General features: G+C 41.7%; 3 protein-coding genes across 3 annotated transcripts in view; all 3 read right to left on the bottom strand.

Moving 5' to 3' along the window:
- Window positions 1-13599, bottom strand: part of chsy3 (chondroitin sulfate synthase 3) — a 90812-nt gene extending 77213 nt beyond the window's left edge. Inside the window, exons 1-2 of the mRNA XM_012814800.2 lie at window positions 11243-13599; window positions 8864-9147 (exon numbers count right to left, since the gene is read on the bottom strand). Of these exons, the coding sequence (XP_012670254.2) occupies window positions 8864-9147; window positions 11243-11963 (1005 nt within the window). The 5' untranslated portion in view covers window positions 11964-13599. The remainder of the gene's footprint in view (window positions 1-8863; window positions 9148-11242) is intronic.
- A 1221-nt stretch (window positions 13600-14820) lies between these two features.
- On the bottom strand, window positions 14821-18631 carry minar2 (membrane integral NOTCH2 associated receptor 2). The gene is made up of 3 exons (XM_031577928.2): window positions 18485-18631; window positions 17562-17798; window positions 14821-16038 (listed from the first exon to the last, which is right to left on the bottom strand). Exons 1-3 carry the CDS (start codon window positions 18629-18631, stop codon window positions 15847-15849), a joined length of 576 nt encoding a protein of 191 aa, XP_031433788.1. The 3' UTR covers window positions 14821-15846.
- Window positions 18632-20307: 1676 nt separating this feature from the next.
- The window catches only part of LOC105903709 (A disintegrin and metalloproteinase with thrombospondin motifs 19), a 60953-nt gene continuing 55371 nt past the window's right edge, over window positions 20308-25889 (bottom strand). Inside the window, exon 23 of the mRNA XM_031577741.2 lies at window positions 20308-24535. Coding sequence (XP_031433601.1) covers window positions 24384-24535 — 152 coding nt within the window. The 3' untranslated portion in view covers window positions 20308-24383. The remainder of the gene's footprint in view (window positions 24536-25889) is intronic.

A 25889-nucleotide genomic window follows, 5' to 3' on the forward strand; every position in this document is an offset into this window, starting at 1 on the left:
TATAATTTAGTGTCATATTGCGACAAGTATTCTACCATACTCATACAAATCAAGCCACCTGAGGTGAAGTGGCTCTCCACTGTAAGTGCTGGATGCTTGTATCGCCACAAAAAGATCTGTGTACACACACACAAACAACAAACACACACACACACACACACACACACACACACCATCATGCCAGGTTGGGTGGGTTCCAAACTTTAAGCCCTCACATTCAAGGACTTGACAGCAGCTGGGCACCACAACATGATGAGCCCGAAATCTGCTTTCCCTTTCGCTTGGCACACTGAAAACACACTCACACATAACACTCACTTTTACACTCCCTAGTTAACACACTTCAAAGAAGCCCTGGGAGAGAATAACAGAGATACAGCTACAGAGAGAGAGAGAGAGAGGGAGAGAGGGAGAGAGGGAGAGAGGGAGAGAGAGCCGCAGAGCTCAACAGACAAAGATCAACAGAGTGTTCGGAGACAAAGAGGCAGACAGAGTAAGTGGAAGAGGCAGAAAAAAAACGACAAGGCAATGTTGTTTGTTTCTGGATGTGTGTGAACGAGAGGGAGAGAGAGAGAGTATATTTAAATGTATGTATGTGTGTGTCACTGACAGAGAGAGAGTGGGAGAGAGAGAGAGGGAGAGAATGCGAGAGAGTAGATTACTATAGTGCGGAACTGGTATGCTTATGACCTTGGTGCCGTGGCGAGAGGCCAACACCGTCAGCTCGTAGAATAACAGAGGCGATAAATAAAACATGCGGAGGGAGGAGGGCCAGCTGAACATCATCCATATGAATGCATGCAAACCCATCCGAGTCCTGACTTCCCATCCCAGCTTAACTTACGGGGCATGGCAAACGTACAGCATCATACATATGTATAATAAACCTTCCATAACTAACATGTAAATCTACGGAGAAGCACTCTGAGCCCTTACAGTCATCTATGGATCCATCTATGACCGAATGCAGTTATACATACGGCACTACATATGTAAATGCATATGTATGCAGGTAAGATATCATTGAAGCGAAGGGGTAAATGTGCTCGCTGCTGGTGTGAAAGAGACGCAGTGCTGGTGAATGTGTAATGTGGTTTTTATCTTTTATAGCAATTTAAAAGGGTGTTTTTCAGAGGCTTTCGCGGCAATCCAGAGATGATATCATGACCGCTGCGCCGGCGAAGCCATCTGATTTCTCTTTGCATTTGTAATCTTAACAATAGGCTCGAGGGCCTGTTGAAGTTATAATGCGTCTCTCTGCTGTGACGAGCGGAACCTCGAACACGCCGAGCCTGCTTAGAAGCGGTTCCTTAATGCGATGGAAACCGGAGGGCCGGCTGACAAGCCGAACTCGCTGTAAACACCCGCGGGGTACCGGAACGTCTCTCCTTATTGAGGCATGTAAATTTGATGAAATTACTATTAGTTCCAGAAGCTTAAACAAGGCCATTAATAAGCACGAAGTAAAGTGAGTATGCCTCGTGTTTTTTGCCACTCCTGCGCAGCTGGTTGGAAACTTTTGGCCATTTCTTCGTCTCACGACCCTGGAGGCTAGTCTTTTTTTTTTTTTCGGGGGTTAAACGGGGCCATTTCGACTCGGGGTCGTGCCAAGACGAAAACACCAGGCTGCTGCTACCACTGTGGCTGTGTCTGCACACACACTGATGTGTGAAGGTGCGGACACGGTGCCACGAGAATCTGCCACCGCCAGCCCCCTAAAACACTTCTTGGCACTGCCATCATTGCCTCTCTGTAACTGTGTGTGTGTGTGTGTGTGTGTGCGTGTGTGTGTGTGTGTGTGTGTGGAAGGGGGTGACAGTCCAAACGAACAGAAGCTCTGGTTCTTTCTTCCACTCCGGCGAGCACTGACTTTCTTGGCTCACAGAGACAAGCACAGACAAGCGTTTTGCTGTGCTACTGATAAATGCTAACACATTTTTGGGGGTTTCAAAGGTCAAACTAGGGAGTTTTTCCCCCTCCAATGTTGTCTTACACAAAGAACAGACCATAGCCTGTTCTCTATGGGAATCCCCTGACGCTCACGTAGACGGGCTAACGACCACCTGCCCTTCGCGTCTGCCATCATGGCTCTCTGCCGCCCAGTGTGATCCATCCTCAAAGACAATCCAGCTTTGGTGAGGAAACTGCAGCTCCAGCAGCCACAGCCCTTGTTTGTTGTGGGAATCCTGGCTAAATACACACATCATTAACACCATCTGGAAGACTGACTCACAGCTCGAGGAGTGAGTGAGCGCGGACAAAGGAAACCAGCTTATATCCCTCCTGAATGAGTGAAAACAGAGAAAGAGAGAGAGAGAGAGCTTCTGTGTGTGAGTGTGTACATATGAGTGTGTGTGTGTTTGTGTGTGTGCGTACGTGTGTGTGTGTGTGAGAGACTGAGCGAGTGGGTGTGTGCTTGCGTCTTGTGTGTGCTTTTGAGTCTTTGTGCCTGTGTTTTTGTGTGTGTGTGTGTTTGTGTTTGTGTGTGTGTGTGTGTGTGTGTGTGTCTGAGAGAGAGACATAGAGAGAGAGAGAGAGAGGGGGACAGAGAGTAGGTGTGTGCTTGTGTGAGTGTTTGTGTCTGTGTATGTGTATCTGTGTGTGTGTTTGTTTTTGTTTCTTGTGATGAAAAGAGGAGGGGAGTAGAAATTGACAGCGCCGACAGAGAGATAACACGGAGTTACAGCTTCGCACAATGCCCTCTGTGCTTAAGGCTAGAGGTGTTCCACAGCAACATCAAACTCAAACAACCAAGTGCATGCTGGATGATTGCTGCCTGTAGGAAAGCCAAGACACAGCGGCGAGAGATTCCTTCTCTCTACAATCAGTCAACACACTACTGCGAGAGACCGTAGACCAGTCAGCAAACTGGAAGTAATCCGATCTTTCATTAGCGTCTGCCTATACCTCATACAGTAGAGGTCCTACTTTTCGTACAAATGACAAAGTTACTACTTTCTATACAGTGAATATCCAACTCTCATTTACAGGCTCATAATGATCATTCATTTGAAGAATTTCCTGACTGCAAATCGATCCCATGACAAGACAATAAATCACAGAAAAAGTGGTTGTCTCTGTACCCCTGCACGGATGAATATGGGAACGATATCTCTACTAGAGAGCGAGACAAACTTTTAGTCTCGAGCGCTGGGGCACTGCAGGGCCTTCTGCTGGTGTTGAGTTTGGACATGTCTGACGATGGGCTCTCCCGGGCATTTTTCTGCCCCCCCCCCCCCAGATCCATCCATGCTTACGGCAGATGGAGAGATTAGCACATTCAGTGGAGTTACAGATGGTGAGTGGGAAGAGAGGATGCTCTCATAAACCCTTCTTCAACTTTTCCCTGTAGTTTCTCACTAAATTGGCTTCACTTTTCTGGCATCTAAAGCATTGTTTCACACGTCTAACAATGTGTAGTAAGATTCTACAAAATACTTGTGATAGAATTAGGCCTATGGGATCTAGCTCACAAAAAAATTATTATAGTAGAAACATATACATACATTTCATGTACACGCATGTTTATTTGAGACCAAATTGCTAATACTACTTAAAAATAAGAGTCGAGTATTTGTGGGCCATTTATAAATACACTTCATAAATGTAGCTAGGCCATTATGTTGGGCAGAAATGTATGTAGGTAAGTTTCTGGGCATGCTGTGACGTAATCTATAAAATGCTCAACACGGTGTGGCAGTGTTAAATTACCCTGTAACTACAAATTAACAATCACATCTATAACGTTCATCTGCCCACTTCTTGTGGATCTCTGGGAAGAGCTATCTAAGAGCTCTCTATCGTTAAGTAAAATGGATGTCCAATTGAACCCTCTCCAAAATGATTCACCATCAACTGAACGGCACACAAACGTGATTTATTATGGTGCCGCAAATGCTCCTGAAAGTCATCCAGCACACGCATCTCAAATGTAAACAAGCAAAAGGAAATTGCACTGCAACTTCCTGAAGCTAATCTGGAACCCACACACATTCCTTCAGTTGAAAAATGTAACAATAATAAAACTAACAAGTCAATTCCTGATTGAAAAATTAGAGGTCTACATATCTGTTGTATTTTGGGTTCCAGTAGGCATAGCTGTGGTTGCTGTCACTGTGGTTTGCCGGTAGTGTAGATCAATGAGTGATGGAATGCTGTATTGTGTCTATTAAACCCCTTTCCTTACTTCGAGTGACACACACTTGGTGTCCTTCATAGGAAAATCAAATGTTTACTTTATGTGAAGGTGTGAACAGCTATGATTCCTGCTCCTGAGAAGAGACTGGCAGATATATTAGTGATGAAGGGTAATGCTAGTCCTTCTTACAGGTTTGTCATACTAGACAGTTTAATTCACCTCAAAGCCCTATGAAAAGGCGATGTTATCACCTAAGGTGTCAGTGAAGTCTAATGTGTGTGTGTGTGTGTGTGTAACATCCTTCTAAACGCTGGCATAATGATCTAAACAGCTGTAGAAACTGTAAGTGCAGATTAAAAGCTTGATGTCTAACCTCGGTGATGTTTAATTCTGAGTAGAGGACCATTTACAGCCAAAATTCTCAAAAAAGCTTGCACTCAAACGTGTCCAACAGTTTACACGCACACATAAATCAGGTCTTAAATGGGGACTATAATGGCATGTCAGGTCTTTTAGTTTGGAAAAAAATTCTAGTTTGAATTTAACAAATCCTCCATTTGTAAACACCAAAAACATCAGAGCACGAGCAGGCACCGAAAAAGGAGAGCTTTTTTTCTCATCTGTTTTAAATCAGAACCCAGTGAGATTAAATGAATTAAACATCACACATGTGCATAGATGGACTCATTATGGCAGTGCAAAAGACCACGATCTTGTCAGCGCGTTGGTGGAGGTGCTTTGTGCTGGGGGTTAGGTACCTCAGAGAGAGAAAGCGTGAGAGAGAGAAAAAGAGAGCGCTCGGGAGGCCAGTAACGTTGCTCTTTAATCAATATGCAGATGATGTTCTCCAGACCATGAAAGTAATTTTTCTTTTTTTTTTTTTATGTGAGGATTAAGCAAAATCAAATCACGTATATGAAGAAACTGCCCGTGTGTGCATTCCCCCCCCCCCCCCCCCCCCTTTGTGCTCCCAAAAACCTGCATTTCAAAACATTCGGCACAATAATTCGGCATTCAACCGTCTATGGCATTGGGCACAGTAACTTAATATTCCTCATGAATCCTGGAGTTATGATTATATTCAGTGCAAATGCACTGGTGGTAAAAAAAGGATCCATTCAGCATGAGAGTGTGTTTGAGAGGAACTCAGGAGGGATGGCTAACCTTGTGGCTACCATCTGACTAGTGTGCCTCTCCTTGAAATCTGCCCTGCTTACCAAATAAGCTGCTGACCTAACCGTCATTATCCGCCGTCATTAGCAAATATTTGCACAAATTAGGGAGCAAAATTGAAGCCTTATTCGCGAAGGGGACTTTGCAAAGGTACAATCAAGTGTGAGCTAGCGTGTCGGGCACTTAGTGACATTAAAGAGTCAGAGGAACCTTTTGCAATGACAATCAATGGCAAGTGAATAAGGAAAAAAAAACATTCTGGAGCACTTAGCACAAATGCTATAATAGGCTGATTGCTAATGGATGCCTGCGTACTTCTCTCAGACAAGGACAGGGAGACACAGTCATAATACGTTTTATGCCGTCATCTGAGTGTGTCTGAGTACTCCCTGGAAGGAAGCGTCCAAGCATGTTGAGTCAGAGGGAAGAACTGGGTTTCCTTCAGGGAAAAAAAGACAGCTGGACAAAAGGGTGAAGTGTGTGTGTGTGTGTGTGTGTGTGTGTGTGTGTGTGTGTGTGTGTGTGTGTGTGTGTGTGTGTGTGTGTGTGTGTGTGTGTGTGTGTGTGTGTGTGTGTGTGTACTTGTGGTGTATGTGTGAAAGAAAGAGAGTGTTTTCTTTTCTTTAGCCTCAGCTATGACTCTTTGCCTTGTAAATAATTCAGCCAGTGGAAAGACATTGAGAGACAGCAACACCTCCAGAAGCTCCAGTCAGCCTGACTGGCTGTTGAGTACTTTCCAAGAGCAGTTACAGCCGAAACCTTTTACTGAACAAATGGAGCGAAGGAGACTTTCTCACAACCTGACATGGAGAAGCAAAGCTCTGGGAAAGTCTTTAACCTGACGGAACAGCCCAGCTCAGAACGGAACATCTGGCCATGTTTAAACAGTGAACACTTCTGAACCCTACATCATAATAATAGGCATGACCTCATATGCATGAAGATGTCATTCATTTAATGTAAACACTCGACTGAGTTTGCAAATTCAGTATTGCAGAGCTAGAGGAGGTAAAAGACTGTCAAGTCGTACGCAGTGACTGACATGTTTTGATGGACTTGAATAGAGTTGAAAAGGCTGTGCTTCAAACTTGCCCTGATTTGTCAGCGCTCTGACAGATTTTAAGATCTGTCACTACACAAAAGGACAAACTGTCATCTCATTACAATTCAGCCTTTTTAAATGCTTTAAGCTTGAGAATCTGATCATTCTAGGTGAATGACTGAATTATCTGAATAACCTGAACGAATAAATATTATGATGTACACTCCATTGCAATGAAAGTGTGACATTTCTTCCACATCTATGAACAGTACTGATCAAATTATCTGGCAGATAGTGTAGCTTCAGGAAGTTGTTCAGTATTCTGAATAGAGGCACAGGAAGCCCCTGTAAACAATGGCAATAGTCTAGCTACAACAGGTGCACCTCCAATCCCATCATCACACAAAGGTTGACTGGATGCCAATCACATTTGGAGAAGACATCAAGCTCTTCTAGCTTTCCTTACGCATTGTGCAGCAAATAATCTAAAGGGTTCATAAAGTCTGACTGACTAAATGCCATTAAAGTGCCATTTAAGACTCCATTTAACTGTGCTTTAGGAGGGATGCAGGTTCAGCTGCTGTTTAACTGCAATCAGGCCAATGTGATTAGATTACCAGGAACCTTGCAGGCATAATATATGACAATAATGACTGCCAGGAGTCATTGAATAATCTGCAGGCACATATCCTCCATAGTAATTTCAAGGTCTAATCCAATTTCAGGTGCCTAAATATTCATGCTTATGAACTCGTGGGGGGGGGGGGGGGGCAATGACAATGTGACTGAGCAGAGTACTGTGCATAAGTCACAAAGGTGCTGCCATGTGGATACTGCTGAGTAGTGAAGGTCGGAGCAGCTTGTGGCTGTTGTTTTGACCTTGGAACCTCTACTTTGCATAGTTCTCCAAGGGGATTCTGGTGTCCATTGTGTTCTCTTCATTATGACCGAAGACTGAGAGCTCCAAAGCTTGCCTCATAATAAGCGTGTTACATAAGAATCTATAGCGCTCAGAATGGTAGATGCATACATGCAGTCAGGAAAGTGCTCACTGACTGAAAGTTCGAACAGTTGCCTAAAACGCACATGGCAATTACACAGTGTGTGATTCAGGGTTTGATCACGCTCTATCTAATCTGATGGAAACGCTGAAAAATGGGGTATTTTTACACTGATGGAAACATCTCTCTCGCGTATCCATTTGTCTGAGGGGAAATTTCCCTGCCTGTAAGGCACAGAGGAAACTATCCCTCAGAGAGAGAAATGAGAGGGGATGGATAAGTCATTAGCCAGAGCCCATATTCCAGGGAAAATAATCAGACTCTAGATGGATCAGTGGGGTGAATGGGGAGGTAGGAGGAGTCAAACTCAAACACACACACACACACACACACACACACACACACACACACACACACACACGCACACACACATGCACAAACACACACACACACACACACACACACACACAAACACACACACATAAATTACATAAGTGTACACAGTGTTCCCTTAATAGTACACAGTTGAATGCAAAAACAGACATACACACACGCACACATACATACACATAAACAAACACACCTGGACATGTCCTTGTGTATATGTACACATAGGCACTCCCACTGACCCTCATTCAGTTCTCACACTTGCAGACAAACACTCACACACACACACCCACAAAAACCTTACCACAAATAAATACCGGTCACGGGTATAAGTGTGTCAGTGTTTTTCTAACAAGAGAAAAGTATGTCACTGGGTAGGACTCAGCGAGTACATACGTCTCTAGGGACGGTAGGAGGGTGGTACCTTTCCCTTAACAGTAATTTGATGAATGAACCCAGATAGAGAGAGAGAGAGAGAGAGACTGGGAGCATCTGATGAAGAGGAGGCGCTTTGCCAGAACATAGTAAAAGATTATTAAAAAGGTAAAAGAAGCAATAAAATGGCCACTTTCACCTCTAAGTGCTCTAAGCACTGAACTGCACATGCCGTGCTGTGATAAAGCCAAGACATTCAGGGTAGTAGAGTGGCACAACGCACTTCGGTGTCCTTCAAAAACAGATCAATTCAGAGACCGTGGATGCCTAGCATGTGCATATATATAGCATGTGTGTGTGTGTGTGTGTGTGTGTGTGTGTGTGTTTGTGTATATAACAACTCCACTCACAACTCACAACCTCAAGACCACTGACTTAAGTCCCAAAGAGGTCAACATGTCTCTGTAAGTTCATACACCAGACTGGCACTTAAACAGTTGGCCAAACCCAAAGGGAGTGTTTAGAATGTTGTAAAATGAACGCGATGGTGGATGTGATGTTTCCAGAAAAGTCATATTCAGTATATCATGAGATTGTTAAATGTTGATGAATGCATTCTGGTCTGTCCGAACCTCAACCACTGACTTCACTCCCAGAGGTCGAAACATCACTGTAAATCATATAGCAGAGCAGCACTTTATCAGAGCTCATGGTCGAACACCGAAGTCTCCGCTGTCTCTCACTCACCTCGTAGGACCAGACGCACTGGGTGCCCCCGAAGCGTCGCACGCAGCGGCCCACCTCCACGTCCTCGTGGGTGGTGTACATCTCCCGCAGGCAGGTGCGGATGTGGGGCACCATCCTGCGCAGCACCTCCCGGCTGAAGATCATGCCGGGGCCGCCCATGCAGAAGTTCTCCCCGGGCTCCAGTGCCAGCTTTCCCAGCTCCTCCGTGGTGCCGAGGCCCGTCTGGCCCAGGTACAGGGGCTTGCTGCTGTTCAGCGACCTCAGGAAGGACTCCAGCTTTTCTCCTGCGGAGAAGTGGGTTGCATGACCTTGTGTGAGATGGGTCTCTCAGCACATACAATTCTTCCACCCCTAAAGCAAATCTGGTTATGTTTGGGTTCATTTAGCAGTTTCCAAACAAACCAAAGTCCAGGTCCAAAGGAAAGTCTATTTTATTCTGTTATAATGGTGATCCTAGAACCTCTGACTGGCCCTAGTGCAATGACTTGTTGTTGTTTACCGGCGACCTACAAGGATTATATTTAAAATACATTTCATCACTTTCATACCTGCTCTGGACTTTTTGTCAAATATTCCAGAAGCTAAACATTGTGTTACTTCAGAACACAGTGAATAGGTTCCTATGAATGGCACCCATTCATGTGAAGTATCAAGAATTACTTTTTCTAAGACAGCCTCCCTTTCTCCAAACTGTGTTTAAGCGACTATGTAACAGGGATTTCAGGGAGTCTGAATAATCCGCTCTAATTTGTTCTGGACCACTCATACATATGTGTCAGGACTATGGCAAGAGAATGGAAGACTTGCAAGGACCATGACGTATGGGTTGTGGCAAAGGGAGAGACTCTGGGGCAAACTTGTACCAGGTTACAGCCTGGCCAACGTTTAACTTGACTGATTTACCCATCAGCACTCTGTAACTACAGCTAACAGTGTAAATCATTCTACTTAAGTTTACATCCCAAGACACTGTACATAGTTCATATGTGATTTAAAAATAGTTTTTGTAGTCAGTTTGAGTCTTAAATCTCTTCCATTTGGTTTAAATGTGAGCATTAGTGAGTTGTGAATGCCTGTGATCTGTACTGATCTACTTGAACACTTAAATTCTTCCATAAAGCGACCTCATAATACAGTCTGGTAGACTGTAATTTCCTGGCTTATGCAGAATCAAGAACGTGGTTTATCACTCTCAACTACTTAAATATGTAATACCTTTTCAGTACAGATGATAACTCTGCCGTACCCTATAGCCAGTCAGTGCAGCACTAATCAAATAAAGCTTTAGATTAGATAATATTCACGTACAAACAATGATAATCTATGTGGACACACGTTCGTCCATTCATCCCCAGTTTAGACCAGTAAGAGTGCATGCTATTCAGAGAAAATACCTCAGCATGGCACGGTGGAATTTGAGGACAGTTTTCATAGCAATGCTGGGGCCTAAGTATTGAATTAACCTCGTTATGAATGCTCACTGGTCGCCTGAAATAAAACTGATTCAGTGCCAAGTCAATAGCAGGAATGGCTGACACATAGAGGACACATTCACACAAAAAAACTCCTAGAACCCGGACAGTGAGACAGCAACATTATCAAAATGCAGCATGATAAAATAACACAAAAGTAACAACCTTGGTTTTCCCATGTGTCATATTCAAATAAGAATCATTCACCTTCTAAGAATAAAATGTCCCATTTCCGTGTTTGGTATGCATATCAAATCTCAGCAGAATCTGCATTGCATTTTACCAGATTGCTTTTGATCAGAATATTTATGGGCAGGGTATCTGTGAAATTAACTTGGTACTTAGAATGCTTATGAGATGCGGGTGGATCTGCATAGTGACTGGTTTTGCACAGGGATGATTTAAAAGTGATAACACTGCATTCACCAATCAATCTGGCTATCTGCATTGGTCATTTCTCTGTAGCTGTGGGGACAGTCAGCTTTACCAAGTAACAGAAATCAATGGCAGGGTAATGCAATGATCGCTTGGTAAACTGGATTGGCCAAGCAGAGACAGCTGACCAGAGGAATCAATTAATTGGCTTCAAAACTGTAACACTGGGTAGGTACTGAAGAGTGTGTCTGCTCTGTAAAAATGGCTAATGAGGTCTGGGTCTGGTTTATTGACATTAGGAGGGATGACAACAAACAGCACGTGTTTAGTGTGTATCGGTTGTCTGGTGCCTATGGCCTGTGATCTTTTGGTACTAAATTGGCGCTCTAATACCTGGAGACCTCGCAATTTATAATCACTACTTGGCTATACTGCAGCCAAGTCAAACTAAGTCTCTCAACAAATTACCAGCCTGGCCCCAGGGCTCAAATGACATATGTAAATTATACCCCATTCTTCAACAAGTATTCACCTCGAATGTAGACATCGTCATCTGCCCTCATGAACCATTCGTATTTATCCAAGTAATGGTCGTGCATGTATTTAAGCATCATAAAGGATTTCTTTTGGGGAGGGTATGAGTCGTCCACTCCGGCCAACGATACCACGGGGAGGGGACTTGGCAGCGGGACCGTTTCCGAGCCTTCACTGGAGAAAAACTCCACCTTCCCCGGGATGGAACGAGTCCACGTCCTATACGCCGCAACTGCTCGTGAATCAAGGTACTTTTTGGCTGTCATGACACCGACGAAGAGGAAATGCTTAGGTCTGGCTATAGGTCCTCCGCCGTCCCCGCTTCCATTGCCTGTCCGGTAGACACTTTCCTCCTCTTCCTCGCTTCCTTCTTGACTAGATAAAGGGCTCTCCGGGTCTTTGCGCCACGCATTGCTCGTTGCGGTGCTACCGTGTACTTCTGGAACTTTGGCTATATTCACAGAATTGCTGTAGTAAGAACACATGGAGGACCGCCTCTTCTTGCCACTAATCTCCATCACCCTTGGGACAATCAGCCACGAAGCAGCTGTAAATCCAAGAACTACCCCAACAATTACGCTCATCCATGGTCTCCTGGACCTGACAGCCATGGTAGAAACAGTACAATAGATTGCCGACAGTTTGAGAAAAGGGTGAACGATGCGAAGTTCCTCAGATATGTAAAGATATGTAGCCGTAATCCGTCGAAAGAGTGTCATACATGATTATCACATCAACAAAGTGCACTGCCAAATTAAGAAATGATACCTGAGGGTAACAGCATTTGTTATTTCTAAATGTATGAACATCATCCCTGAAAGGTATCCATTCAACGCAGAACGCAGAGACGGATGAACGCCTTGCCGCTATTTAACAAATATATTTCAACTTTTCTGGAGCGCCAGTTGCTTTTTGGCAAGAACCCTCTTTAGTTGCAGTGTCCAGCGCGACGGAAGAAGTTACTGCACTGTTCTTCTGGAAGGTAACGCTGTAGCCAGTAGTCCTCATAACATTCCGGGACAAACATAGTTCCTTTGAAAATTAGGCATTATATGGTTCATGTATCCTATCCGAAGACATAGCGACCCTTCTGAGTCTTCTCCGCTTCCCGCCTCGCAGTGTTATAATGACATTAGAACAGTTTGTAGACTTCATACCATTCAGTAGGTAGAGCTAGCTTGCCATCAAGCTATTACATCCTCCACCGACTCGCCATTTTGTTTACAAATTGACGTCTGCCTAAATAACTTTTTATCTCCCAAATCTCTCCTCTTCACTTTCTGTCCGCTGTGGCGAAAGCCTGTCGGTGGTGTCACTACACATATTCACGGTGTCAGAAGTAACGGGAAAAGCGAAGGCTTCTTCTGCCTAGCAGTCTGAGGGCGGAGCGATGCATGCTGACTATTCCTCTTCCCCATGCAAGCTGACGTCTTGAGGGAGAGCTATAAGAGAGCGGTGAGAACCTACATCACCACGGCTGCTTCAGTGAATATGAAGTAGGAACCCCACTGAAGATCCGAGCAGCATACATGTAAACCCACAATAAAACTGCACATATTCCAGTGTCCCCCATGTAACTTAACTTGTACCTGGAGGTCCCCAAGATGCAAATCATATATTTACAGTTGTCATTGCCAGAATTGAGTAATATTAGTTCAGGCATAATGCCACAGTAAATGTAATAACCACTGCAGCGGAAAATATTTTTGAACATGGAATAGTTATTTTTGAATCAGGGTAGGCTAATGGACAACCTAGGCCTAACCTTTGTTCTCAAAATGGTACGGTAATGTTAACCTAATGTTAATTAATACAAAACGAGCAAAAATATAAACACAAAATAAACCAACACACAAACAAATACTTAACTAAACTTTTGATTTGCGAATGGAGAGCCAAGGCTGAGGTGTGTGTGTTGTGCTGCATTACCCCCTAGTGGTACAGATGTGCAAAATACAACACAGCGCATTTTTCATTATCGAGTTACATTTACAAAACAATATATTCTTATATATACAGGTTACCTGCCAGGCAAAATAAATATATTGGCTCATAAGCTAGGGAGTTTTGTGATGAAGTTTTGCCTAAAAATAAACATTTCCAGTGACATCTAGGAAAAATATATTAAAGGGCATCAGTCATTCGTCGGGTGGAGGTGGAGGTCACGCCATCTAATAATGCACCTTGTCCACCCCCTTGGCCAAGCCAGCTGCGTGATGGCACTCAATAACTGACATGATTTACTGACGATATGAGACTCTCCAGTTATTGCGGTGGCCATAGGCGCAGGTAGTTTTCAACTACATCTACAACTACATTTCAACTACATGTTAAAACGTTAATTTCTCCTACGGAAATGTCTTCAACATAAAATGATATGATGTAGATATGTATCAGCAATGTTATCATTGTTTGCAGGATGAACTGATGCATCTTGTTTCATGTTGCATGATCATCTGCTTATTAACTTTTTCTGGACATGTTAATTCCATCAACATCCTTCCTGTGATAAAGCATTTCAATTAAACCCGGAAATGAGTTGTTGCCTGTTATCTAGATAAAGATCACAACGGATTTATGTTGTTGTCAGTGGAGAAATCTCCTCTGACAAAGCTAAAACCTTGATTGCTCGTCTAGTTCGGCTAGGTCGCCTCATCAATCATAGCTTTGTGTCGCAACAGAGCACAACAGAGAAATGATAATGACTTTGCACAGTGACAGGATATTCAGCGGTAAAAGCTTTGAAAATGTGTTATTTTTGTTAACAGACACACAGCGGGATATAAAGCTTGTTAAAACCCTCAGAAGTGTCATCCATTGATTCTATTACAAAACTTTGTTATGCCATTATATAATACATTTCTGTTGCAATTGAAAGCTATTTATTAACATAACATTTTGAAGGACATGGAATAATTTTCTACAGATGATATATGAAGCATACTAAAAGATATGCACAGGTGAAGACTGTGGCTTCAGCATCATCGATCTGAATCACTTTACTGATGAAGGAGGCATATGAGTAAACGCTAAGAGAGGCTGGAAGAAATTAGGTGTACTGTCTGCTGTCCAGGAAGAGTCAGGTGTGGTCTTTTTCCTAAACCTCATTTATGGCAACCTTTGCAATGCTTCCTTAGAACTCTCCGGTGCATCTGAGAGAAAAGTGACCCCCATGATGTTCAGAAGAGAAACAGGCTTGTATATGGAATGTACAGAGACACAGATAGCTGTCTATGCCTAACTGAACACCTGTTGTTACAAGGCTACTTGGATGTAATCGTTTTGGAGCAAATACAATAATTTGCAATTAAGGGATTCAAATGTACATTTTGTCAGACCCCAAATGAATGACAGAACCAAATAGCGTAACAATTAAGCAGAATAACACCATTCTAGTGAATGACAGAGGTGAATACAAAGAATTAATGTAAAGCAGAAGAGTCTGAAAGATTGCAGGTGGAAATTGAATCGAAGAAAGGAAAAGATTGGAGAAGCAAAAGAAGAGAAGATAGCAGATGTGCTTAGAGAATAACAATGAAAGAGAAGATTATCCAAAAGAGGGGGGGGGGGGGCAAAGACAGGAACCTGAGCAGCAGAGAACAAGTTTAAAATGGATGAAATTGCTTCTGAAGTAGGAGAGAAGGGCTAAAATAGAAAGAATAGAGCCTGACAACAAAGGCTTAATTGAAGCAAGAAAACAAGAGAGGAGAATAGATGATAGCTGTGAGTGGAAGATAAGAACAGGAGTAAACATAGGATGAGGAAATGGCAAAAGAAAGAAAAAGAGGAAGAAAAACCGGGGGAAGAAATGGGAGAAGAAGAGAGGAGTTAACGACAGAGCCAAAGACAATCACACGGGGCACAATTACTCAAAGACAGAGAGCGAGAAAGATGAGGGGAAGTTTATAAATGAAAGGGGATGAGTGAGAGAGAGAGAGAGCAGAGAGGAAAGTGGATGGAGAGAGTAAAGGCTAGTGGAAATGGGCAAATGACTGAGTGTGGAGGACAGAGGAATAAAACGACAGGAGAGAGAGGAGAAGAATGGGTTTCATGATAGATGGGTTCTTTATCTGTGGCAGAAAACGTCAGTATGGTCTGTACATCTCATACAAAGTGAAAATGCCTTAGCAGATTTTACATCCAGGATTTGTATTTAAAAGATATGAGTTTTCCTAGAACAGTAAAAAAAACAAATCCACTATATTGGCAATATCCTTCATAAATGTTTTTTTTTTTTTTTTTAAACAAATCTAAGGTACCCTGGGTATTGCTATAATCACTACTGAGTAAACTAGAAGCAAATCATGAGTTTGTGAGGTAAAATAATCACCTAATTAGACCTGACAGTGCGGCCAAAGGGATTGAGAAGGAGGAACCAGACCCCTGTGCCCAAAGCCCTTGGTCTCTATTTGATACCTGTTTCTCTGACCATAAGTTAACAGTCTTCTTCAGTTAGAAACCACTCATAGATTTCAAATAATGGAAGACTTGTCTTCCAGTATTAGGGATCCAGAAATGCAGGTAAAATTAAAGATATAACCAATTAGGCAAATTGGGCATGATATATTGTTTGGAGATGAGACAAACTGTTACAAAAATAAATCAATCTTTATTTCGTAAAACGACAATTGGCACAGTGATGACAACAATTATGACACACACAGACACAAAAACGGAGGTTAATATTTTGCAGATCTTTTTCCTTGTTAGTTCGGCCTGCTTCTTCCTCAACAGGGAGTCATACCCTGGGGTGTAAAGCTCTTCTAGCCAAAAATTGAGCTCTCCCGGATCCTCCTACAACACATGGAAATTAATTAGAGATGTTGTCGCCTCACGAGGCAATTGCCAAACTAGCTTAAAACTCCACAGTTCATCTGAATGATTTAAGACATAATATTCTAATACTCAACAACTCAAAACACTTTGATCAAAACCTTCTTGATGTTCAAGGTCAATGTTCAAACTTGTGTATAATTAACAGTGTTTATGTTGCATTCAAATTACTTTGCTGTATATTTCCTAGCATAATCATGGCTCCTTGGTGTTTAGTGCACAAAAACAACCCCTGTTATTTGCCTCATCGTGGCTAATGGTGTCTCTTCATCACTACAAAATGTGTGAAGTCAGCAGTGCTCAGAGGCTCCGTCCAGGGAAAGGCTGGCAGTTTCAATATGGTTCAATATGGCATCACCACTCTGAAGCACAGAGGGACCCATCTTTTACTCTTTACCTTTTAATTAAGGCTGCGTTTAATCATTTGCATCGGATTAAAGAGTGAAGCCTCTGAGTTTTCTGATTGCTGACTTTGAGCGGATTGTTTAGGAATACGGTGGCACTTTGGTATTCTAATCTGACCTCAGCTGGCTGGGGTTACAGCCCTCGTCATTTGCGGAGAATCAAATAACACACACGTTGAGCATCACTCATATCAGTTGTCCTTAAAGGTTGTGCTGAGTCACCATTCAGTAATGTTATGTATTTGCTTGAGTTAGGGTGAAGATATCATACTTAGATAGAATACGTAGATATTTGTATCTACTGGACCATATACAGACAGAAATATGCTGCATGCTTTTAAAGGTATGTTTCAGGGTAAATCTTCAGAGTTCAGAGTACTCTAATAAGAACTACAAGAAGTTGAAATGTACTACATTATCAGATTGATATCATGCTTAAGGACATATGTGTCTCTGATGGTATGGATGGTATGTATCTAACTGTATATTGTATACTGTGCTTTGGGATACCCTGCATAAGCGATGTTCTGTACCAAATATCCACTATAAAACACTATCAGACAATGATAGATAAATGAAGATGTCATTTTAAGATGCAACCATGAAAATAATGTCTAGTGGATCAAATATAAATTTGTTATAACCATGGTGTCAGTGGGTAACACTCAACAGCATGTACCAAAAAACGACCATGTGTGCCCTCTACAATGGGTCTAATTTGAGCTTGAACTCATCTTTGGAGAGGACATGATCACTACTACTACAAGATTCATAATAGGAGGCCAGATCCTTGCTATGATTCATCTGCTGATTGGATTTTTATCATCATACTGCAAGGCCTGTAACACATTCTTAACACAAGCCCTAAATTAAGCGTAGTGTCGGCCTACTGTACATCAAAGTGATGCTTGGAAATAGATAACATTGATCCTCTCAGACACTGATAAAATATATAATCCTTATCACATTATCCTATTTTTAGTGGCAAGGCTTTGACTGCACTGAGACAGTCCCATGCTATGGTTATCATGGCATTTTAAAGAAGATGTTAAAATCAGCAAGTTATTAGAGTGTGGCTACCTTTAAATAGTCTCCTAAATTGCCGTGGAGTGTTTGTCTGTCGTACTCTTGGATAGTCCAGGAGGGCTTCGACTTTGGGTTGTCTCCGACGTCAATAATCATGTCCGAGTAGAGAGGGTTGGTCTTGGTCTTTGGCGTCATGGTGATTGGCGTGACGTGCTTTCGGAGGACCGAGTCGACGAACACGGGACTGCCCTCCGGCGATGGCCTCTGCAGACTCAAGTTTCTTCTTGCCCTCTGAAAATGAGGAAAATCACAAAACAAAGCAAAACAAGTCATTCTGGTCAAGTAGAATATAAAAGTAAAATCCAGCTATGAGTCTGAAATCCACAGTAGAAATGTAAGCTAATTGTCTCATCAAATGGGTATTTTGGCCATAGTGGCTGGTGTATTCATTTTCTGTCCAAGTGACTCAGTGGAGTAATTATTCAGAGTGCTTTTACGAACGTTTGAAATAAATAAAAGGTAGCTAAAATGAAGAGAGAGAGAGAAAGTAAATTGTATATCTGAATGTACGGGAGCATGACTCATTGCTGGCAGACCTGTGCATTGAAGTCATTTAATGCATTAACAAAGCCTTTCTTTATGTTTTATTTACTTTCTCCCTTGGTACAGCTATATACAAGCTAATGCTGTTTACAATAGAGAGCTGAGAAGCAAGCATTTTAGAGTTATTAAACAGAAGAAAACACAATGCCAGTGATGTAGATAAACTCAAAGACATTTGAAGTTTAATTCAGCAATATCTTTTCATAGAAAGGCACTAAAAGAAACTAAACAGCTGTAAAACTTCAGACATATCATATCTATTAGTTGAATTTAGTTGATGAGAAAGAATTCTGTTATCCACATAGTACGCTCCTGTGGTGTTTCACTAAAGTACCACACAGATACAACCTGAGCCGCAGTGCACTGTAGTATACCTCTGTGTAGACTCTGTTGTGCCACTGCTTATGTCCGGACAGCACCGCATTGATCTGGAACATTCCGTGGGTCGCAGGCAGCATCCCCACATCCAACTGCAGGAACTTCTCCGGGTGGTTGCTGTTGGGGAGAGCGGAGATGTCCATGTTGTTCGTCCAGGACTGGCCCCATCAGAGCACTCCTGCTCTGTCACTGTGTGTGTGTGCAACTGACTCAGCCGTAACCCATAGTGGAAGTAATAATTGATGAGAAGGTAGGTGTCTCGCACAGGTGTGTGTAATCCTATCTGACTCTAGAGACCTTGTTAGAGCAACACACAGTGCCAACAAGGGCACAGACACGCATCTACTCCCTGCCACACTCAACTTTTGTTACACAACACAACTAGACTGTCTTCATCTCAAACCTCTCAGTCAAAGGTGGGTGATAAAAAAAGTAGTAAAAATTACTGTTACGACTTACTTCAAAGAAAATTAAAACACAATGCATTGAAAACAAATAACATTTTTGGCACCAGCTCAAACGATTCCCTATTATTAAAGTCCATGGTGTGATACATTTATTGCATAGTGCTATATGATGTAATACGTCAACTCTCGTTTTCCTTCTAACACCATGGCAACATGTTGACAGCTTGAAAAGAGGAATTTAGTTCTAAACACTGTTTTTTGGGTTGTATTTTATTGTTTTGTTCTGTTTTGTGAACAACACTGAGGATTTTGTTGAAGGGGCACATTATATATTTATGTGCCCACAGAGTACCATTGTTATTGATGCAGTAACTGTCGAGATGGTATGCAAAAATAACACCACATTACAAAAACAAAGTAGGACCCAAAAGAAAGGGTGATAAATAATTCACACTGGTGTTGATTTTTAAAGTGTGAAGGAATTAAATAGGTCTTGCTTAACAATAGCTTTAGCTTTCGTACGATTACTTAATTATCGACATCAGTTGCACAAGATTGTATTGTGTTAAATCAACACCGCATCTCTCTTTCAATCTACAAAGTTTATTTAGGTCCCGTATGAAACAGATACAAATTGACCAACTAATTCCAATAAAATTGTTTAAATTAAGGTTACATGAAATGAGTAGTTTCATTTATTTAATCATGTTACTTCAACATTGTGTTATGGAGGTGTGATAAGCAAGCACATACTGACAGGTTTCATTGAAGATGTCACTGCTTCCAGAAATGACACATTCTGAATAAGTCATGGGGCAACAATCAATAGCATTCATTACTCTCATGCAAGAGATCAGTGTAACCACTGAGATCTTGAGTGTTATCAATACCTGACATGGTGATGGTGGGAATAATGCATGGCGCATTTCCAACACAAAGACACAGACCATCTCTTAAATTGCATTGGCATCTGAGAAAACATTAGCAAACCCATATAAAAACGTTTGGCAACACTACTGTATAAACTTAATTACTTCAATGTTCTTAAAAAGGCTGATGGGAATTCATTTAACAAGTAAGTGGTGGCAGAAAGGTTCTTTGCTTTCCAGGTACTCGTCATGATTAAGTTGAATATATTGTATGCTTGAATGTTGGAATTAGTTAGATCAACACAAGAACTTCATGTTTAAGGAGAAACAAGACTAATTTGTGTAATTCCAGTGTAATACGGTCTAGTAAATTTGACAAAACAGCTGTTCCCTTTTTTCAGCGTAGGGATATTAATGCTGTGTACAGATGAACTGCATTTCCACTCCACAAAACTGTCCCTTAAACACCAAGGGCAGTTAAACTCCTTTTTAATGAAAAATAGAAAATCATGTGAAACCTACATCACTCACAGAAAGACAACATTGTGGCAATTCTTTTTAATCGTGTGAGGCACTGCTATATACACGTAGTTATGAGAAACCACAGCCCTCAATTGTGGCAAGCTTGAACAGTGGAGAACACATTTTCAATGCAGCATTCAGTTGTTTTGAATGTACAGATCCAGTACTTCTAATTGAGCACCTGATGCAAGAGAATACTTTGGCGATACTACAACCCTGTAGACTTGGCAGAACTGATGGCCCTAAAAAGCCTGCATCAGACCCAAAGGGAATCAGTGTTAACATGTACAGTGTTATTTTTTTTAAACAAAATCTCCTTTTTTCTTTTCCCCCTTCAAGTACAGGGTGATGAGTGACCATTTGAAATGAGAGATACACATATGCATATCAAATGAATACTATTGTTTTTTGTGCAGCAGAAAAAGAGAGAAGCAGCTTGTAGCTTGTAGCACCACTGTACTGTAAAATACAATTTACACACAAAAGACAGTCATGGCCTCCTAGGCATCCTACAGTACTGATAGAGTATATGCACACAAAACATGGCAGAGAAAAATCAATTACAGTACACTTTCTCTGAACCAACTGGTCATAATGCCTGCATAACTCTGTCAGTAGCAGAACAGTCTTAAATTACAGTTCATGTGACAACACTATGCAGCATCATAGCAGATATGATATAGTAATTATATGACATTCATTATTCAACATACAGATGTATAAAAGTGGTAATGCATACCCAGCACCATGTTGTTTTAAATGGTGGTACAACTGACCTTGAGAATTTGTATTAACTGAGGATGTATTCACTTACAATGTCATTCAAATTATTACATAGGTTAAATATTATTACAGTTTGAAACATGGTATGTCATAGGTTAATACGCATGTCCATGAAACTGTCTATGCTGCGATAGAGTTCTATCGACTTTTAAAGATTAAATAAGAGGGTTTGTTTCCGTCTTAGGCACTTTCTTAGGTCCTATCATGTTTCTGCCTCCACATGTTCTGAATCGTTTTCATTCTTGACAAAGTGGTTTAGACTTAGAGACATTAACACCTTACAGAAACCCAAACATGGTCATTACTTTTGATGTTTTTTTTTTATATAAAGACAATCCAGAATATCTTTTGCCTCAGTGAAATGAAGGACATCATGTACATTATGACTTTGAAAACACTGGAGTACACATCTCATTCAAGGCATATCTACCTGCCATGTTGTTGTTTCAGAATAATGACTGTCTTTGTCGTTTGGATTATTTTTAACAAATCTTTTCTTAAAACAAACGTAACTAGTAAAAAATTGCAACAAAAACAAAAAACATCAGAGAGGGTTTTGCAGTAATGTATATACATGCAAATATTTATAACCCACCCAGTTAGAAAACAATCTGCGGCCTAGTTTCAGTGTGTGTCATGCATATTTCACCATAAACTGGTTTAAAATGCTATGCATGTGGCAGCAAAGAGGAGCACTGTAGAACAAGTGGGCTAAGTTAGACCAGAGCATTAATAAAGAACGCGAAAGCATCTGAAAATCTAAATGTTGAGTTCACGTAGCACATTGAGATAGAGACAGAAAAAAGTTGTAGAGCTTTTGAAGATGAACCTGATGGCCGAGGTTTCACCACTGACAAAATTGGATCATTTTTCACTCTGAACCACTGAGCCTCTCAAAGTGGGGTGGGGTAAAGTCTCTTCCTGTTTCATGTAACCTTTCTGTGGGGGAAACAGGAGGAGGTTGGCCTTTGGAAAAAGCCCATTTGGGCAACTGTTTTTTGGAAGCCAGGTGCCTGAGTGAGGAGGAAATCGCAGAAACACTTTGAGCCCTTCAAAATTAAGTAAATTTCAATGTTTGTTCTAGTGAAAATGAGATAAAACTGAGTCAAATGACATGTTAAGCTGACTAAATTCTTCAATAATTATTAATAAAAATAAAGTCGGATCTCGGTTTGGGTTTCATGGTGGTGAGTTATGTGTTATGTGCTAATTGGTTGTGATCTGTGGTTGATTTTGTAATGCTAATGCTTTTATTGCCAATGAAAATCTATCTTGTTTATTTGAGCTAATGATAATGATAGTGTTCATTTTCTCTCATGTGTAGTCATACTTGTGAGGCCTAGGCAGATGTTGGCTCTGTGAAACTAATTGAGGCAGTTGGCAGTTTCATTTCAAATCTCACCATTGTTAAGGGATTTCAGAAATCGTCAGAATGCCAACATTGTACATTCCATTGCACATTTTTTTATTACATTGCTATGTTAAAGTGATTTTAAACATGTTTTCAGACAGCAAATTAGGTATTAAGGACTTCAATAACAGGTCTCCTCTGATGCCTTTTTATTGAAAAAGCAGCACTATTTTTGGCATGGAATGAGGGATAATTGTTATAAAATAACGTGCATGTTAGAAATCAACACTGTGAAATGTTTGAAATACCTCATTTGGTAGATAACCCATGAAAATGTAAAGCTTTACGAAGCTGAATTACACAGTGATGATAATGGTTTGTCATGTCACAAAAGAGTGGGATTATTGAGTGATATTATCAGTTACTGTTGAATTAAACGCCTTGGATGGCATGTCTTTGCGCTTAGAGAGAGCAGCTATGTTTGACGAAATGTAATCAGTCTATATTAATTCGGTGTATAACCTTCCATTAAGCTTCTGGTTGGTGTCTCATAATTAAATGCAAATATGGAAACGTTTGTCAGGATGTCCTTTGAATCACAATATGCACCCTCAAAGAACTAGGTAGATTCTCTCCATTAAAGGCCACAGTATTAATGTCTGGATGAAAACAAAATCATTGCAAAAGAGAGAAAAATAAACAAAAACAAAAGTTAGCACCAACTCAGCATTCTGAAACTAAAACATGACACAAAATTGACTTTACAGTATAAATGATAACTAATAAGCCAATAGATCATCATGATCCACACAAGTGACACAGATGTTCAGCTATTTGTCTTGACGTGCTTTCCACCGGTATCACCTTCCTTACCCATATGCATAGCTAAAGAACCAAGCTTTTCTTTTGTATAAAATATATATAAATAACAGTGCTTTTTACCCATGTGATCTGGTTCGTCTGTAATGGGTAAGTTCTGTGTGATGCGTCATTCAGAAGTGCATCTGTCATAAATAAGAGAGGAGGGGGTGAGATGACCTTAGTGCTTGGCATTTGGTCCCAAGAAAAGTCAGACTCAGAGTATTATACATCTCATATTTTTTTCAATCAGTCTGTGTGGCACATTTCTATGTAATATGTATATGTGATTGTGAGTAGTTTATCTTGAAATGCTTTTCTAGCCCATTAGATTGTGTGCCATCATTGTACACACAGTATACACGGGATGTGATAGTGGCACTGGTGTCCTGCACCTGTATACAAAGTAACCAGGCAGAGTGGCGTTATCATAAGATAACGTCAGTCATTAGAATGCCCATCAGCCAATCAGAATACTAACCTGGAACTTTCTATGGCATAACTTCACTGCTATATTGGGATTATGAAGAGGTACTTTTTGTACAACTCTTTTGTACATTACTCAAAGACTATCCAGCTGTTTCTGTATGAATACAGTGTACATGTCAGATGGAGTGGATCTCATTTTGAGAAGAAACATCTGTTACTACCGAAAGACTTCTATAATAAATAATATGAGCTTACAACATTCAGGAGTGGAACTGACCAAGAGGCAGTGCATACACTGTTTGAACTGAAATCAGACAAAATGCCAAGCACTAGTCCAAAGGGCTATATGTTTTCAGAACTGCACTCCATAAACAAAAGGGTTATTTGGCTTGTGCCTGTAGAACAACCCTTAAAGGTTCCACTTACAAAGCTTTTTCCCTGTATGGAACCCTTACACTTACAATATTGTCTTAGGGTTATAGGGGTTCTGTGTCTTTTCTGACAAGAGGAGTCTCTTTGCTTATACAGCTGATATCCAAAAGGGCTCCATACTTCAAAACAGGGTTCTAGCCAGAACCTTCCTGGGTTCTTTCTACGGGGACAAGCGGAGAACCTTTCTGTCTGCGAGTGTAGAGGGAAGAGGGGTCAGGGACTGGGGACGGTGGGGAAGTGCACGTCAACTTTTCTGCTGCAGCTTCTGTGCGTAAAAGTCCCGGCACGTTTCGCAGCAGCGTTGGTACCAGCGCATGTCTGTGCAGAGGTTCTTCTCCCGGATGACCTTGCAGTACACCGGCCACTGGTCCCGCAGACACTTAAATGTCAGAGCAGCTGAGAGAGGCACAGGGAAAGAAAGAGTTACTTCGTGTTACAGTAATGGTAAAGCAACGTTAACAGAACACTGGAATATGGTCACAACTGCACTGCATTACTGGCGTACATAGAAAACAGTATTAAATGATACTGTGTTGCATTCTGGGGGATTTTCTGCTCTGACAATGGGTTTTTATTATTCACTGGTGTGGCAACAGGGATCTTGTGATACTTGTGGGATTGTAAAATGATCGGCCTCATGTTTTATGAGAAAATGCATGTAGGAGGTAAAAACAGAGAACATTTGGATGTGTGCAGTTGCAACCACATGGCAAGTGTGTGCAGCAGAATGCACTGAAAGGACACGTACAACAGATTTGTATCTGTCAAAAACAAATAACTTACAATTACAACAACCTCTCTTAAAATTCCTTACAGACACATGCTTTTCCATCCATTTCAGCAAATAACTACTGTGTGACAATGCATTCACCAATAGATGGCAGTCTTGAGTAAGACTTACAGTATTGACACCAAGCCAGAAATAGCAGACCTGCAGAGGGCTAAAAAATAACAGTCGACGATCGCAAAGAATAATTCTCATTTAAAGCCGCTAAATTACTTTTATACCGATAGCAAGGCAGACATGCATACAGGCACACTGTTGATCAGCGCTACTGTCTTCCCTCAAAGTCCCCCTGTGCTTCTAGACAGCAAGACTGGATAGGCTGCACAGATTCAACATTAACAAGGGAAAAGGCATGAGTAACCGAAGGGGCTATAAAGTTATGGCACGTATGAATAGAGATCCGCTCACACCTGCGGTGAGCCCAGGGCCAAAGAGTGTCAGGGCCTCCACATTCAGCAGGCAGGCCTAAGGTACAAGCCTACGGGGCAGCCACAGCTGACGAGAGCAGTGGAGGACAGCCGACTTTCATCTCACGCCTGCTGAATGAGGAGTAAGCATTCGCCACCCCCTCGCAACATGCAGACACACACACAATACACACTCACACACAACACACACACTCACACAGACACGCGCAAATCCCCCTTATCCAAACAACATTATATTATCTCGGTTCTATTGCATTCCGTCAGGGGCTTTGAAGGAACCCGTCATCGGCGTCCTGACGGCGTGTTGACATACTTATTGAGGTGAGCGTACCCGCAAACGAAACAAGGGAGTTGTAAACATCGGCGGGGCCAACAGGCACATGAGGAGGGGAAAAAAAGAGACATGCCCCCCCCCCCCTCAGACCACCAAGAGTTCAAATGGAGAAGGAGGGGAGATGTTCACAGAGCGTGGTGTGTGCTGATGATATGTTTACCAGTGCTTTACCAGTGACACTGGTCTCTCAGTGTGTGTGTG

This window comes from Clupea harengus, chromosome 12 (genome assembly GCF_900700415.2).
Source record: "Clupea harengus chromosome 12, Ch_v2.0.2, whole genome shotgun sequence".
NCBI classification, from domain to species: Eukaryota; Metazoa; Chordata; class Actinopteri; order Clupeiformes; family Clupeidae; genus Clupea; species Clupea harengus.

What these genes read in the sequence shown, in the direction of transcription:
- minar2 (XM_031577928.2), bottom strand. Translation starts at nt 18,631, where the DNA reads ATGGACATCTCCGCTCTCCCCAACAGCAACCACCCGGAGAAGTTCCTG. An exon ending in ACAACAGAGTCTACACAGAG is followed by an intron (nt 17,799 to 18,484) that starts GTATACTACAGT and finishes CCTCATTTTCAG; the next exon opens with AGGGCAAGAAGAAACTTGAG. An exon ending in ATTTAGGAGACTATTTAAAG is followed by an intron (nt 16,039 to 17,561) that starts GTAGCCACACTC and finishes CATGTGTTGTAG; the next exon opens with GAGGATCCGGGAGAGCTCAA.